Source organism: Caloenas nicobarica, chromosome 8 (assembly GCF_036013445.1).
Source record: "Caloenas nicobarica isolate bCalNic1 chromosome 8, bCalNic1.hap1, whole genome shotgun sequence".
Lineage (NCBI taxonomy): Eukaryota > Metazoa > Chordata > Aves > Columbiformes > Columbidae > Caloenas > Caloenas nicobarica.
The window spans coordinates 28101169-28117784 of record NC_088252.1 but is presented as its reverse complement, the minus strand read 5'-3'; the positions used below and the strand labels follow the sequence as shown (position 1 = coordinate 28117784).

At 46.6% G+C, this 16616-nt stretch overlaps 1 protein-coding gene across 2 annotated transcripts in view; it reads right to left on the bottom strand.

Annotated features, from left to right (window-relative positions):
• Positions 1 to 2939: 2939 nt before the first annotated feature.
• The window catches only part of VEPH1 (ventricular zone expressed PH domain containing 1), a 67620-nt gene continuing 53943 nt past the window's right edge, over positions 2940 to 16616 (bottom strand). For both annotated transcript variants that reach the window (XM_065640340.1, XM_065640341.1), the window contains 2 exons: positions 7601 to 7737; positions 2940 to 3176 (listed from right to left, as the gene is read on the bottom strand). In XM_065640340.1, coding sequence (XP_065496412.1) covers positions 2940 to 3176; positions 7601 to 7737 — 374 coding nt within the window. The remainder of the gene's footprint in view (positions 3177 to 7600; positions 7738 to 16616) is intronic.

Sequence of the window (16616 nt, the reverse complement as noted above, 5' to 3'; positions counted from 1 at the left end):
GCATTAGGAGCTTGGGCTGAAGATGCTGGAGAGGCCCCCAGGGCAGGAGGAAGGCTCCAGCCCATCAGTGTTGGGAGGAACCAAGCTCTCAGGAAACACTGGAGACCCTCGAGCAAAGCAAAAGAAAGACACGTGAACTCCCGCAGGATTCGGGGAAAGAGCGTGAGAATGTAAGGAAGGAATTATCAGTTTTGTTTCGCTGTCTCGAAGAGGATTTGGGGAAGATGTGGAGAGTTGGAAAAGAAACGGTTTGGGGTTGGTGCAGGTGGTGCTCGGTGGCTGAGGACAGTCGGGCTGCACAAACGGGGAAACGGGGACATCTCCGGGCTGCAGGGGTGGGTTGGAAAGGTGGTACCAAGGCTATGGGTGGGCAGCGTGGTGGCACCCTGCCTTAGGGACATCACCCCTGCTCCCAGAAGGTGGCCATCAGAGCCTGGTCACCTCAGATTAATGCTGCTTCAAAACAACTGTGAGCTTGTTTGCTTTGGTTTCCCACCCTGCACCCTGCCCAGGGGTGGCTACAGCAGAGCCGCGGCGCACCAGGCTCAGCATCGTTCTGCACCGCGGCCCTGGGGTATCCGTAAATATCAACGTCAGGTCCGGGAAATGGTGAAAAATAATGGGAAAAAGTAAAATAAAATATAAAAGGAAGAGAGGAGGAAGAGAGGAGGAAGAGAGGAGGAAGAGAGGAGGAAGAGAGGAGGAAGAGAGGAGGAAGAGAGGAGGAAGAGAGGAGGAAGAGAGGAGGAAGAGAGGAGGAAGAGAGGAGGAGACCCCAAAGGAACACAGAGATCCCCACCAGTGTTGGCAACTAAAAAGGGGGACACAGAAATAGCGAACAGCCTCTCCAAGTTGAGCCTGATTTTGATGTCACTGTAAGTGGGAACTCATTGCACTGGGGCTGCCCCAGGCCCGTGGTGTTTCTCCCCAAAAGGTTTGATGGTGCTTTGCTGGATCAGCTCGAGGAACAACTCTCTGGAGCTGCCAGCTCCCGTACTACCATAAAACAAAAAATATTTCTCCCTTTAACTTGAATAAATGCTCATCACCAAATGTTTGCATCTTACCTGTCAACATAACAAACTACAGATTTCTGGCAGGCTGGAGCGACAAACCCCAGCAACACTCAGCACTTGCAACTTCTCCAACTCCAAAGCTAAATATTTATACAGACAATACAAGAATGCAAACTCTGGCCATAAACCCCAGGGAACGACTTCCCAGCAAGGCAGAGGACACCGAACCACCGCAGTAAACCACCCTCAGCAGAACCGAGTTTGCTCGGCAGAACTTCTGAAAGCTCCAAGCCTTCCAGCTTTCTGCCTTGTTGAGCAAAAAAGGTCCCAGAAGATGGGGGAGCTGTGTCCCTGCAGGTAAGGAAAGGAACGAATGGGGTCTAAGAGAAGACAAACCAGAAGAATGTTTTGGTTATTGCCAAGAACTGATTCTTCTCCAGCTGCAGGTGCAAAATTGCAACTGAAGGTCAGGACTATGACTGATGGCCTGCCTGATGAAAATGAAGAGATTTAATGAAGAACGGGGAGAGCCCAGACTCTGATTTTGCAGTTGGCCCAGAGTGATGCCCGGGGTGCGGGGGCATCGGTAGAATTGCCCACAGTTTGTCTTTATTTGAGGCCTCTCTTCCGGAGGTACCGAGCTCGAGCTGCTCTATGCTGTGCCTTGCGAAGAAATGACTTATTTAAGAAGAATCTCTGCAATCCACACCTGACTGCATTGGCAAAACCGAACGGAAACTTCCTTCAGCCTCACCGAGCATCCCCAGGCCAACTGCTGCCCTGTTTTCCCAAAGTGAGAGAAATTCAATGCAGAAGGAAAACCATTTCTGAGCTGTCCTGGGCCCCCTTTTCAGAGCCACCGACCACCCCAGCGAAACCAAGAGAGCTGGGAACACGTAGGACGGTGGAAAAATCAGGCTATAAATTCAGAAGTTCAGTTGTTCAACCTCACTCCGCCAGAGAACTGGGTCTGATATGCAAAAGATATATTTTTCTAGGTTGGAAAATTCCAAATTTTTATTTCTACTCAGGCTTGAATGGTCTCAGAGTTAATTTCTTCACCGCAGACTTCTCATTCGATTTTTCCCCGATCTTTTTCTTTTTTGCTTTCAGTCTTTGCTACAGTACTTCCTCTACTTTGGAACCATTTGAGAGTGACAAAGAAAACAAAACAGGGAATTTTCCAGTTTTGGAGAAATTTTGAAAAGTTACAGAAGAGAGAAAACAAATAATAAAAAAAACAAAGGGAAATAATTTTTTAAAAATTATATTCAGTTGTAAAGCAGAGAAAAAATAGGGAAAATCAAAGCAGTTAAATATTTAAAATTATTTTTCAGCAGTATTAAATCTTTAAAACTGCTCCATTTCAAACCTGAAAGCAGCAGAAAATTTGATTATTTCCACCAGCACATATATAAACAGTAAAAGGATAAAGTACACAGAGATTAAATAAGAAGGAAAATTATCTGTTTACAGACAGAAAGTGACTGAGGAAAGCAGAAAGTCCTTAGGTGCTCAAATGCCCTTGGCAGTGTCCAAAGCCACCGAGACCTTGTGCATCTCAGCAGCAAGGGCTGAGGGCTTGGGGTCCGGGTTGGTCTCCAACCACGACTCTTGGCTTGCAGACTATTAGGCTGAAGAAAAAACCCCACATTTCACGTGTGGACGTGGAAGCTGCTTCTACAGCAGCAAATGTCCCAGTGCCAGGGAGTGCTCCCGCATGGTGGCCCCTCCATCACCTGGTAGCGCCATCGGGCATCAGGCCTCTCGCACTGCACAAAGCTCTCCCTGGCCCACGCCAACACGTGGTCTCCCCACGTTATCTCATGGCCCTGTTTTGGAGGTACAAGAGGTCCACAGCGTGGCCGGAGCGGTCCCAGACGCGGTAGGTTTGGTGGCACGGCCATGGAGGTGCCAGCAGCTCTACAGGTAGGTGGTGGCCTCGCGGCTCTCCCTCTCTCTCGCCTGCGCCACGGCCACGTTGATGCACTGAAGCCACTCCTCGGCGTTCTTCTCGTCTTTGGCCTTGAAAACGTAGGTCTTGCTGTCGGTGAAGATCTCGAAGGCGCGGGGCAGGCTGCGGTCCCTGCGCTTCTTGGCCACCACTTTAACGCTCTGCACCTTGCTGAGCTCAATGGGGCAGTCGTCGGGGTCGTCCTTCTGAAAGACAGGAGAGACAAACAGAACCAAGTTCATCTGGTTCAGCTGGCAGGGGAGGTTTAGGTTGGACATGAGGAAAAGGTTCTTCACCCAGAGGTGCTGGACACTGGAACAGGCTCCCCAGGGAGGTGTCACGGCCCCAGCCTGACAGTGTTCAAGAAGAGACCGGACAACATCCTCAGACACACAGTGTGAACTTTGGGGTGTCCTGCGCAGGGACAGGAGTTGGACTCGATGATCCTTGTGGGTCCCTTCCAACTCAGGACATTCTATCATTTTATGGTAGAGCTTCCACCATCTTAATAAACAGTTGATGTCTCCAGAGCTGGGCTTGTAAACATCACTCATGTGGCCAAACGCACTGACGGGACTTCCCAAAAGGGCCTTAGGGGAGTTAGAAACCCCCATCCCATGTGAAGCCACGGTCACCTATCAACCACCATCAGGTTACTTGGGGTGTTGTGGTCTGCACCCAATGGCCAAGGGTCCACAGTGACACTTACAAGCTCTTCCCCCAGCATCTGCACATTTTAATTCCAGCTTCAGCTATTAAATGGGCTCAGATTTCCCTTTCTCTGGCTTTTAATACAAGTGACCTCTGTTAACGGTGCCACACACAACTCATGCCGATGGCAGATGTGTCCCAGGTACAAAACTCAGCTGGTCCTTGGGGATGGAAGGAAGGTCTCTTCTCTTGAGCCATGATGAGCCGTCTCCCTTCTCAGGCTGCTCACCTCCACATGGAAGCAGCAACTCCTTTTGTTGGTTTTGAAAACAGAACAGATACCTCGAGTCTGACCCGGGAACACAAGGGAAATCACAGCATTTCACAGTGGGGAATGGGGAATATGGGAGAACTTGTTTGCAGTTTTGTTTAAAAATGTATAAAGTAGGTACACCTAGGAAAACTTAGCATCACTGTAAAAAATCAGATGCAGTGAGTGTAAGAGAGGGTTGAGCAAATTCAGGGAAGTTCCTGCAGGAGATGAGATTTCTGAGCTCATAAAAAATGTACAAATTGGGTCTCCAGGTGAGAAGTTTAAGCCCAAGTTTAACCCCTCGATTCCTCAAGAATATTTGTGTTTTTCCTGTTGAGCTGCTTTTTACTGAGAGGACTAAGGCAAGTTTTCCAAAAGATTTCTGCTCCTGTCTGGACTGATCTGAGTGAGAATTGGCAGTTAATTAACTCACAGGAGCTGAGTATGACCAGGGAGAGGCTGCGGTGTGGGACCTGCTGTCCCCAGAGCTGCTCTGCCCTCCCAGCAGACCAGGTTTGAAACTCAGGACTAGAACTGGGCATTTCTTTGTCCGTCTCATTCATTTTTGTATCAGGGACCCCCGTTCCAGACCTGAGAAGCTTTCTTTAAATGGATGATTTCCCTCTAAAATGTTCAGTTTTGACCAAACCACCTTCCACGAACAATGAAGTTAATCTCCAACTTCACATGGGAACAAACGTTTCCAGAGCCATCACTGATTCCCCACGTACAACCACGGGACCGCAGCAGTGGCCCAACCTCCTCCGCTTCCACAAACGCTCGTTAGGGCTTTATCATAGAATCACAGAATGGTTTGGGTTGAGGGGCCCTTCCCAGCCCCCCCAGTGCCTCCCTGCCTGAGCAGGGACATCTGCACCAGCTCAGGTTGCTCAGAGCCCCGTCCAGCCTGGCCTGGGATGTCTCCAGGGATGGTTCAGCCACCACCTCTCTGGCCAACCTGGGACAGTATTATCAACAGTATTAAGCTGGCTCAGCATTGAAACCTCACCTGGGATAAACGCTATCAAAATTTTAACCACAAAAAATGCAAAGCAAGGATAGACTCGAAAACCAAAACTTTGCACCCCATAAGCCCAGACCCTTAGACTCAGAAACCCATCTAGCAAAAATGATCTATTCCTAGCACACAGCGTTTGGCCTCAAGTTGCTCAAGAAAGTTGATTGTACCCCAGGCACATTTCTGTGAAGGAGTTTACCACAATTTTCCAGGAGTTTAGGATGTGGCTGGCTTTCAGACCTCTTCTATTTTGGCTTTCTGCGGCCTCCCCTTTACCCGCGGTCCCCGCAGATGCTCACACAGAGCGAACATTGTCCGTGTGGTTACTCCGTTCATGGTGGGGCTCCAGGAACCAGCAGGCACAGCCAGCTGGCCATCTCACAATGCCTTCTCTGTGCTGGGTTTGTATTCTTAAGTGAGCAACATGTCAAATCCAAACACCCACGCAGCACCCAGCCCAGGGATGATGGGGCAGAGCCGTCACGCTCGGCCAGATGAGCACCATCCAGCCTCGGAGACCAAAACCAGCCCCAGATGCCGCTGGGCAAGAGCATCTTCCACCCCTTGCAGCATCTTGCGATGCTTTCGGCACCAGGACCCGGGCAGCGAGGTGCAGAGCGGGTCCTCCCACTGGATGGGGTCTGAGAAATCACACTTTTATTGTCCAAGCCACTTCTGTGAGGCTTCGCACCTCCAGCCCTGCTTCAAGAGCTAGAAATGTTGTGTTTGGTGTCTGCAACAACCAGCCCGGGGCACACGTGCAACCCAAACGGGTGGTGCTGCAAGCCAAGCAATGGTTAATGGCAGGACTAGATTCTCAAATTTAGGCCAAAAGTGTAGAAATAACAGGATATAATGCACCAGCTTGAAAGAGTGATAACCCAGGAGCAATAACCCCGCTGCAGTCCCTAGGGCTGGATGCCAGCCGGCTACGCTGACGAACCCGTCCAGGTATTTGTGTTCAACTTTACGGAAAAAAAGAAAAAAAAAAGCAAAGCAGCCATTTAAAAAGGGAAAGTTGATCTGTACGAATTACGCCGTTGAGCACAATCTGCCGTTCAGCTTCACGTGTTGCACGTGCCCCATGGGGAGCACCAGGAACGAAAAGCCAAGGAGGCGATTTCTGCGTGTTAATCACATCCCGGGAGCAACCAAGGGCTTCTCATGTGCCACATGCCTGGCTTGTTTGGAGAGCTAATTAAAGCCATTCCATTAAATATACATTTCTATAAGCCAATCGACTTGCTAAAAAAAGACATTCTGGCATTCTTTCAAAAGGGAACACCAGCCACTACTGAGCTGTAGCTATGGCACACAATTAAAGTGCCTTCAGAATCCCAACCAAAACACCTGAAAAAGTCACTAGAAAGTAAGGAAAAGGCTGTTTGATGAGCTACTTGTGTTCAGGAGGGTTGTGCTGTCCCACAAAAAGCTCGTGTTCCTCCCAGACAGGACGCCCTGCTCTGTTTCTTGTAGGAAGGGGCTCAGGAAGCCACTTGAGCAGCTTAAGGAGCTTTACTAGGTTTCTATAATAATAAAGATAATTTATCAGAAATATTAAGGTTTGACTATAGTTGGAAGATGCTTCCATTTTTGGATTATTTAAGAGAGAGGTCTTATAACAAAAAAAATGAAACAGGCTGTTTTGCACCACGTTTGATAATTCTCATTGTAAAAAGCTGAAGAAAATGAGTTTCTAATAACAGAGAGGTAATAATTAATAGGGACTGGATTCGATTACCTGCTCTTCCAGGCCCTTGGACACATTTGTCTCTGAGTCCCTGAGTTCCCTTCCAACTCAAGACATTCTGTGATTCTATGAGTCTTAACAGTATAAATTTCAAACAATTTCAAAATAATCTAAGCAGAATTTTTCTGAATTTAGGTCATGGTGGAATGAAAACAAAAAACCCTCTGTTCCTTTGGGAGAAAAGCATTTTAGGATCACCTTGTTTTAAACACCCCTATATTTCCTGCACAATAACACAGTTATAACGCCATCGCCTCAAGAACAGCTATTAATGGCAAAAGCGGGCAAAACACTCAAAAAAGGTGAACAGTTGCTTGATTTTGGAGGCTGCCCCGAGGCGTTCAGGAGGGCCTGACTCTCCCGATATGCTGAACAAAACCATCTCTCCCTAAACACTGCTGGTGCCATGAAAACCGAGGGCCCAGAAATGACACCCGGCTCGCAGCAGGTTGGCTGTGGTGGCTTCATACCTTGCTGCCCCAAGCCATGCACTTTGCAAGTGGCAAAAATACATTTACCTGAGCGGAATTTCTTGAATTTGTGCTTATTAAAGGAAATAAAGAGTCACTGTTCAAGACTGGAAACTCTTTTTTAACCCACTGTAATGCCTTCAGGAGCAGACGGCCTCAGGATGCAGAAGCTTTTGCGATGCCTGCAGGCAGAGGGGATGATGCTCAGGCACAGGTCACCAGCAGTGCCAATCTAAAACTCTTTAAAATCTCACGCTTTTGATCCAGAGAGGAAAATGTAACTAAAGCTGATGAGCAACCCCTTGGCTGAAGTTACTCATGTGGCATACAGAGACCACGACGGGCAAATCCAAGGGGTAAAAACCTCTGGGAAAGGGCGTTGTGGAGGGTGGAAAGAGAAAAATCAAACGGATGTTCTTCTGACTTACGGATTTTCCTTTCCGAAAAAGCAGCTGGTTGCCAGCCAGGGTGAAGTAGCGAGTTTTCCACCTTTTGATGAACTTCCAGCGGACTTGCTTCTCCTTGAGCTTGCCTTCCATCAGAGGTTGGCCATCCTGGTTCACAACTGGGGAGAGAACACACGGCGAGAGGATTAGTTCTGCCCAGGCTTTTGCTGCAATACAGAAAAGGGTTTTTTTCTTTGCGATTTAGCTGTGTCAGCTCCCAGACCGCATTCCTCCCAACCTCGAGCGCTTGGCTGTCACAGCAGAAAGACGTTTCAGCCCTGTGTCATGTTTTGCTTGGGAGGCGTCGCACATGGAGCCGACAGCTCGGGCTGCTCCCTCCATCCCTTCTATTCCCTTACCCATCACGTACTTCTCCCCACAATTATACGTCCCAGTTATTCCTCAGCCCTGCAATGATAATAATTTATAATTTCATGCAATTAGAAGTAAGCATTTACGTTGTCTCTGAGGCTTCAATCCACACTACAGTTACACTCCTGCTGTGCAGAACTTTGGATAGGAATATTTTGAAGATATCACTCTCCATTAATTGCAATATTTTGCTTGATTGCAGCAGCAGCCGCCCTATGGGGAAGGAATTAAGAGCCAGAAGTGGGATGTCCAAGTGGGACTGAGACTTGGCACCATCCCACCAGAACGATTGCCAACCTCTCGTAGGTAATTCCAGCCGAAAAATGTCATTTTTTTTGCTGAGAAAGGAGTTGGTGAGTCCCAGGGCTTTGTCTCCCAGGTGTGACCCTTCCCTTCCTCACCCTCCCAAGACAGGACTCCTTCTTCCCTTGGGAAGGGATGAGTTTCTTATCAGCCCTCCCTTATCCAGCGTTCAAGTAACAACCCAGCCCTGCGTTCTGTAGAGCTCACTCCTCATTACATCTTTATTATCTTTTGTAGTTCTTCAGAGATATTTCAAAAGTCATTTAACATTAGCAATCCATTCCGTAAAAAATAATCCTGACAACAGAGTTACTCATGCCCTGTAAATCTTACAGCACTGACTGGTTGGGAATGGGAGATTTTCTATCACTTTTGCATTCCTAAAACAACACAATTTATTTTGACATCTGGGCTGCCAAAGGCCAGAGCAGCCCCCGGGGACCCGCTGTCTGTCCTGCTCCCTCGGGAACAGCCAAGGTCTTTTCATCCCGTTACCCATTGAGGACATGGATGTTTTTACCATCTTACGGCAAAATTAACTTACAAACTGGCCCATAACACTACAGTCCACTCATCTTCTATAGCAGTCTGAAAAGTGGCTTCAATTTGCCTTTGAAAAATAACTTATGTTTGTCAATACGGATTTTCCTTTGATCAATTCTCTTAAAAATAAAAACCAAATAACGCCTCTAGGAAAGGGAAATAAACACTTTTCTTTTTTTTTTTTTCCTCTTATTGCGAAGTTATTGCTGTATTTAAAATTACTTTCAGGATTCAAAGCACTGTGTGAGTACCAGGAAGCCTTGCACTTTCATTGACAGCGTGTTTCTAAGGCTGTGACCACCTCTGCCACCAGCCCCATGGTCGCCTGTCACCGATATTCACCACACTGACCTTGGCTGGAACCATGCGAGGTTTCGGGACGTGGAAGAGCCTTCCCAATCCTTGCACAAAAAAGGGAATTTTCCAGCATAAGAAGAGCCAAGTGACCAAGAGGATCACCACGGGCTTTAAACCACCACCGCAGAGTAACCTCCAGCCACTGCCCTTCGCGTACAGAGCAAACAGCTTAAACATTCTCTAATACTGGCTTTCTCTTCCCTTTCTCTTCCAGTTTCACACTGACAGACAGGACGTGATGGATCAGATAGACCAAGAGCAGTCCAAGGCGTAAGCAGTCTGAGAACGGATGTTTTTTTGATGTGATGTTTGACTTGGAGCCCTTCCCAGCATCTGCCAGATGGTTTGTGATGGGCTGGCCGGCCGTCCTCGCGTACCTTAGCGTGGAAGTTCACCCACTAAAGCTGCTTCTCACAAACGTTCGCCCTTCAGAGCGCGAAACGCAGGAGGTTGGTGTGATGCTGAGGACGCAAAGTGATGGGGGCGGCCAAGTGCAGCCACCAAAAGTATTCTAGCACCTGGGGTTTCAAAGCCTTCATAGCTTTCGGGGCACATACCTCCTGTCTGGCAAAGGAAAAAAAACAAATGCAAATACAACGCAGCAGATTTAGATAAAGAATGTACTTTTTCCCCAGCGTTGTTTATGTTGGCGGAGAGGCAGGCTTTGGGGGTCTTCAGTGTGTACTATTGCAATTTCCTCATGGAAGACCATAAATATTTCTGTCCCTGTAGACAGAGAGGTTTTGGAAGGAGATGGGCTGAATGAAAAGGGGGGTGGGCAAGTCTCCGCTTCGCTGTGGATCTGCAGCGGTGATTTCCACCATAAAAAACAGGTTGTGCTCGACGCAGCAGCTCTGTTCGGTGTATTTGCATCACACCACCCGACCTGAGACGGGACAAAGTAAAACAGATGCTTGTTTTCTCCCTGTATCATTTTGCTCACTGCATAATGTGGAAACTTTCGGGTGGAACTTTTTAAAGCCTCTGCTGAACAGGCTGTGCAGAGCGGGATGGAAAAGGCCACGGGGAATCTCCGAGCTCTATGGCAGGGAAAACCAAAGCACCCAAACTCCGTCCGTCCCTCTGCCTCCTGACGTGGGTTTCTGGATCCCCGGTCCAGGGTAGATGCCTTTGTAAAGGAGACTTGTGCCACACAGTCTTCGCTGAATTTACACTCATGTGAGATACGTAGAATAAGCTGCTGACGAATTAACAGCAAAATAATCCTGCATAAGCACACTCCCCGTTTTCTAGGCAAAAGAAACAATATCCTGTGGCAAAGCTCCCCCATAACCACTAACCCTATTCAAACAGAGCAAAGGCAGCTGAATTAGAGCTCATGTGGGTAACAGGATGCACACAAGGTATTGTCAAACGCCACCGAACAAAAAAGTACCAAAGGAAATAATAATCCATTTTAAGCAAGGAAAAAGCAGGTCTGAGTACAAGTTCTCATGCTCTCGTATCAGCAACTTCGTCTTCTGGTGACTTTGTTTCCCATTTATAAAATCAGCATTATAATTTGTCAGATTTGTGAGAAGAGAAAAGAAGTTTGGAATTTTTATAATTAGTTTTAAATAGGATCTAAGCTGATATTTTGCTTATCGTGCAAATGCCTCATCAAATGTCTAACTTCTAATATCCCTGTCATTCCCACAATTCGCCGTTCTCATGTGCACTCTCTCGATGAAGGACGTGTTGTCACCGTGAGAATATGCAATTTGGTGTCAGGAAATCACCATCTGAGGACCATGTGGGTGACAATAACCGGACACGGCTCCGTGTCGGCCCCCAAGATGAAGTGTCAGAACTGCTGTGAAAAAGTCTCTCTGGTGAGAGACGGAGCAAAAAGCTGCGAATCTGAGAAATTTAAACCAGCAGCACCAAGCAGCAAGCTTTCCTGGGGGGTGCATAGAAGAAAGAGGAGAGAACTTCACTTGAATAAAAAATGACAAAGATAGGACAGGAAAAAACTTTTACTCTGCTGTGATAACAATAAAGAATTCATAATGTGCACAGTGACCTTCAGAGTATGATGGCAGCTGGATAAACATCTAGATGCAGCAAAAGAAGGACTTGATATGGAAAGACAATTGCTCAGGAGTTGGGTCTTGTGCATCCACCTGGCTCCTGGTCCCACGGGAATGGCTTCAATACCGATTCCAGTGCAGCAGGAACACGCTTTAACCCGCACTATGAAGGTGTAAAGCACAAAAAGTTCAGGCACCACAAGATCCTGAGATGGCTGGTGCTTCAGGAACGCAACATGAGAAAGGAAAAGAATGTGCAATTTTGGCCTAAAGTGGATTTTTATGGCCAAAATCTTTCAAAATATAGGATTTACTAAAGAAACGTTGATCTCTCTTTAAGCAGCCGGTGCTGGAAACAGTGTTAACAGAGCACTTCTCGCGTACATCCACAAAGAAGCCCATGGGGAATTCTGATGTCAGCTTCCAAAGTCATCGTAATGAATCTGATGCCAGTATGTCTGAGGGTCTGATTAGACGAAAAAGATCCATGAAAGATAAGAATAAAGCCCTTTTTCCAATATTTTTCTAAGTCCTATTGCTTATTTTCATTGCGGTTAACTTCACAGAATCACAGAACAATTCAGCTGGAAGGGAGCTCAAGGGGTCTCTCATCCAACCTCCAGCTCAAAGCAAGGTCAGCTGTGGGGTCAGACTAGGTTGCTTGTGAATTTATCCATCCAGGACCTGAAAAATCTCAAAAACATCTCCAGGCAAGCTGTTCCAATGCCTGCTCATCCTCATGGTGGGAAAGCTTTCCTTTCTAGCCAGTCTGAACCTCTCCTGTTCCAATTTACGCCTGTTGTCTCTTGCCCTCCCACCACGCACCACCAAAAAGAGCCTGGCCTCAGCTTCTTATAGAATTGCAGAATGGTTGGGGTTGAAGGGCCCCTCCCAGCCCCCCCAGTGCCCCCCCTGCCATGAGCAGGGACATCTGCACCAGCTCAGGTTGCTCAGAGCCCTGTCCAGCCTGGCCTGGGATGTCTCCAGGGATGGTTCAGCCACCACCTCTCTGGCCAACCTGGGCCAGGCTCTCACCACCCTCAGGGACAACAATTTCTTCCTTGTGTCCGGCCTGAATCTCCCTCCTTTAGTTTAAAACCATCACCCCTTGTCCTATCGCAACAGGCCCTGCTCAAAAGTCTGTCCCCATCTTTCTTCTCGGCTCCTTTTAAGTCCGGAAAGGCCACACTAAGGTCTCCCCGGAGCTCCTCTTCTCCAGCTGAACCCCCAGCTCTCTCAGCCTGTCCCACGGCAGAGCTGTCCCAGCCTCGGATCGTTTCTGCGGCTCCTCTGGCCCATGTCTGTCCTGTGCCGAGATGCAGAGCTTTGCTCTTCTGTCTGAACTCTGGCCAAGCCAAATTCAGTCACTGGTAACCCCAACTTCTTTCCGTGGCAGAGCAGCTTACACGAAAGCAGCATCTGCACTAATTCAGCTGGAAGATTTTTTTTTTTTTAATGCAATCAACTGCAAATTGGCATGTGCGCATTTCTTATACACATATTAATTAATCAAAAATGTCTAGTTTTGATTTCTTCACCTCACGTGAATAAGGACAAATTAAAAGACTTCAGAGAAGTGATACAAGAATGATGTAAGACTGATCTTTCATATGACTATCCATATCACAAGAAAGTAATGATCAAGATGTGACACGATCATGTCTACAAACAGATTTTCCCCAGAGCAGGGAGGGCACAATGTGGTGCAGCGTTTGGGGACAGAGCAGAAACAAACCCAGTTTTAAGTGTGGTGAAACTACCTGAGCAACAACGTAGGCATGGCATGGGTTCTCCTTCACTTGGCTTTTAAAAATCAGGTTTAGATATCTTCAGAAAAAATATGCAAAATTGATACAGATCAAAGAGAAGACATTTCTTGGATATAAGCATTATTGGACTAGATTCTTGGACTACTGTTTGATAGAAGGTCAAACTAGGTGATCACATCATCTCTGCGTTTGAAATCACTGCGTGGTGGTGTGCTGGCCCGTATGATGAGATATTTAGCTTGAAAAAAGAAGTTAAAGGAATTGAAAGGTTATATTTACTATACATTTGCAATTATTTTTTTTTCCTCTGGCAGAACACACAATAAAGCTGAAGATATTACCCAAACTCAAAATGAAAAATTATTTACTATAATACCCATTGTTTCTTAAGCTATCTTAATATAGAGACCCTCACTAACTCCAAAATCAATTTAACCCTGAATAGTACCCAATGATGTGTAAGTGCCCCCTGGAATTATTTTCTATCTTCCTTTCTCTGCAGAACTACAATGCATCAAGCTTTAAGCAGTTTAGGTACTGAATAAAAAGTAAAAAAACCTCCAAACTCTTCCAAGATGAACTCAAGACAGATAAAACCCAAAGCATTAAATCTTGCACTTGATGAAACAAAATCATCCACAAAAATCCAGTCCAATCATGAACGATCTCAATGATAATAAACTCCTCTTCACTTGAAAGTGAGGAATGTGTGGGTGGCGAGCAGACGAAGATAAATGGAATTAACCTAAGGGAATATGGATTCACTCTCATTAATCATCACATTTGGTTTTGTTGAAAATCTGGAAAGGATGCATTACTGCATGCCACTTTTTGTAATTTTCAAGCAAGCTTTATACTGGGATATTTCAGTTCACTAGATAATCACCACTGCTAGCAAAAGATAAATGTATGCAGAAGTTAATATGGTGTCAGCTATTCTGAGTGAATTGCTTTTTTTAAAGAGGAATTCATAAAAAAAACCCTCTCGGTTTTACCCGAATCATTGCCCATGGGCACAATGTCTCTTCTGCAGCCCACGGGGATTACTGCAATTTCTTTGTCAGCTTCCAGAACAGGGAATGTGCTGCAATTCCCTCGCCAGCTATCGAGTGGTTTTACTGATTTTTTTGTGTGTGTGCAAGAGCTTGTGAAGCCAACTGTCAATACAGGAGGTGATGTTGAAATGAGGCTCTTAAAGGGCGGCTTTTCCTCACAGGAGGCACACACTGCATTTACCCAAATTCCAAATGCTTTGTAGCTGTGCTTGAATGGTTGTAATTTAAAAAACGGTGTAACCTGGTTTTCCTGGCTCTGAACCCGCTGCACAGCGAGGGCACGCACGTGTATTTGAACAGACGAGCGGGATTTGTGGGAGCGCTCTTCCCCCCTGGCTCAGGAATGAACAATTCAGGATGATTTAAGAGCAATTCTGGAAAAGTGTGGTTGTATAAGCAATGCTTTGCAATCGGAAGAATGCATGAGAAAAAAAAAAAAATTAAAAAAAAGTCAAACTTTCTCTGGGTTAATTGCCGCTTTGGGTAGATCCACCACATGGCTTACACACAACCGCCTTCTTCCTCACGAACTCAGCCTCCAAAAATCCTCCCAGCTACATCCCAAAAAACCACCATTGATCCGGCATCCTAAGGCAAGGTCGAGGCTTTAAGGAACAATGTCTTCCTAAGGCTGGAGGATAAGTGGCATCTTGCAACATGGCATCCAAAAAATGCAATGTCAACAAAAAAAAAAAAAAAATGAAGACAATAATAGAAAAAGAATTTGCCTCTGAAATCCTTCTTTAAGAAGAATTTGGTTGCTAAACAGCATAGCTGAGAGGGAGAAATTACTTTCTTGTCTTTCAAAAGTATTTGAGATTTCAAAGGCTCTGTCCCACTGTGGAATGAAAAGATGTTTTCCAGCCTTTACATTTCTTACCAATTTGAGGAGGCCTTCGAATCCTTTTTTTTGCATCAGATCTTATAAACCCCAGCAGACCTGGGAGCATCTCCCACTCTGGTTCGACCTTTCCCAGCTGCTGCGGCTCCACATCACCAGCACTCAGGTGAATTTGTCATTCACCTGCAGAATTTTATCCCACTGAGCTCTATCTTCCACCATCCTTCCTTTCCTATACCTGAGCTTTCAATACTTTACTTTGAGAAGCAAATAACGATATCCACAATGTCCCTTTCTTTTCAAAATTTGCTTTCAACTCAGACAAAGGGAGTAATTGCTCATTAAAAAGGACAGTTACAGTCCAAAAATATTCTGTGCTCAGTTCCCCCTGTTCCTGACCATCCCAAACGCATCCCTGAATTCTCAGCCCTGGCTCTAAAACAAAGGGTAAATGGTGATTCTGTAGATGCTGACGCTTATTAAAGTCGTCTCCCTCCTCTCCTGGGCTATGGCACTTTATCCCATTAGGCTTTGGTTGACATCATAGGGATATAAGCTAGAGAAAAGGTAATTCTAAAAAAAAGTATTTGTTTTTCCACTCCTAGAAAATGCAGAATGAGTAACCAGGGCCTATATAAGTACCAGCACATAGGAATTAAAGTATAATTCATGCTGGGCGAGCTCAACAAGGGCAGCCCCCCCTTGCCCGGCTGGCCAAGGCCTCCTGCGCGTCTCGATGTAAGGCAGATTTTGGCACTTTTTAGGAGGTTTGAGGACGTTACACTTTTCTGTTGACCCCAGTGTGTAAACAGAGAACTGTATTTACACACCCAAAGACGGGGGATCAGCACACGCATTTTTGTCATTGCAGCCTTTTCGCAGCAGCTGGGGGAAATGGTGAACCCTTGAGAGATGCGACCTTCTCCCTCATCTCTGGGGGACATTGTGACACCAGATCGACAGCCTACAACCCTGCGATGGGATTTTTCACCAGCCTGAAACAAGGATGGATAAGCAAGAGGGGTGGCATTACACTGCTGCTTCCCGAGGACCACTGGCCTCGGGCAAAGATCCAGTTGACCCGACTTGAGATGCTGGCTCAAGTGCTCTGCAAACTGACTCAAGAGCCTCTTGTCAGCAGTACAGATGGTCCCCACTTGCGCAAGCTCTTCTTGTACTAACCCAAGAGCTTGCCAGGAATTGCTGCCTGGTGTTGCAGCCTGTTATTGCTGGTTGCCTGGTGTTCGGACCCATTTGAAGATACCAGCTCCATACTGGTCATACTGGTGGGGTCTGGATCCCAGAACCAACACCACGCTCCTGGCAGCTGGTGTTGTGCCACATGGACCTCCCGCACCACGTCCTGCTCCAGCCCTTCTGAGACCTCTCCTTGGAGGACATGGTGCTTTGACAGGAGCGTGACAGGGGAGCAAGGTCCCAGTTGTCCTCTGGTGCCTCCAGACTGGTGGAATCAGCAAAACCCACAGCATCAACAAGGAAATGGTGCCACACATCATCCTCACCTTCATCCAGCCTGATGGCTCTAATACACCTGCCATGCCAGCATAATCAATAATCAATAGCTTCCTACAAGCACCTCCCTTTTCAGAGTAGTTAAATGTCTTCAAAAACTCAGAACAAAGCTATTTGATGAAAGTTTGAAATTTTAAGCAAAAGACTCATTTTCTTTGTAGCTTGACACGCATCTATCACTGATGTGTTGGACAA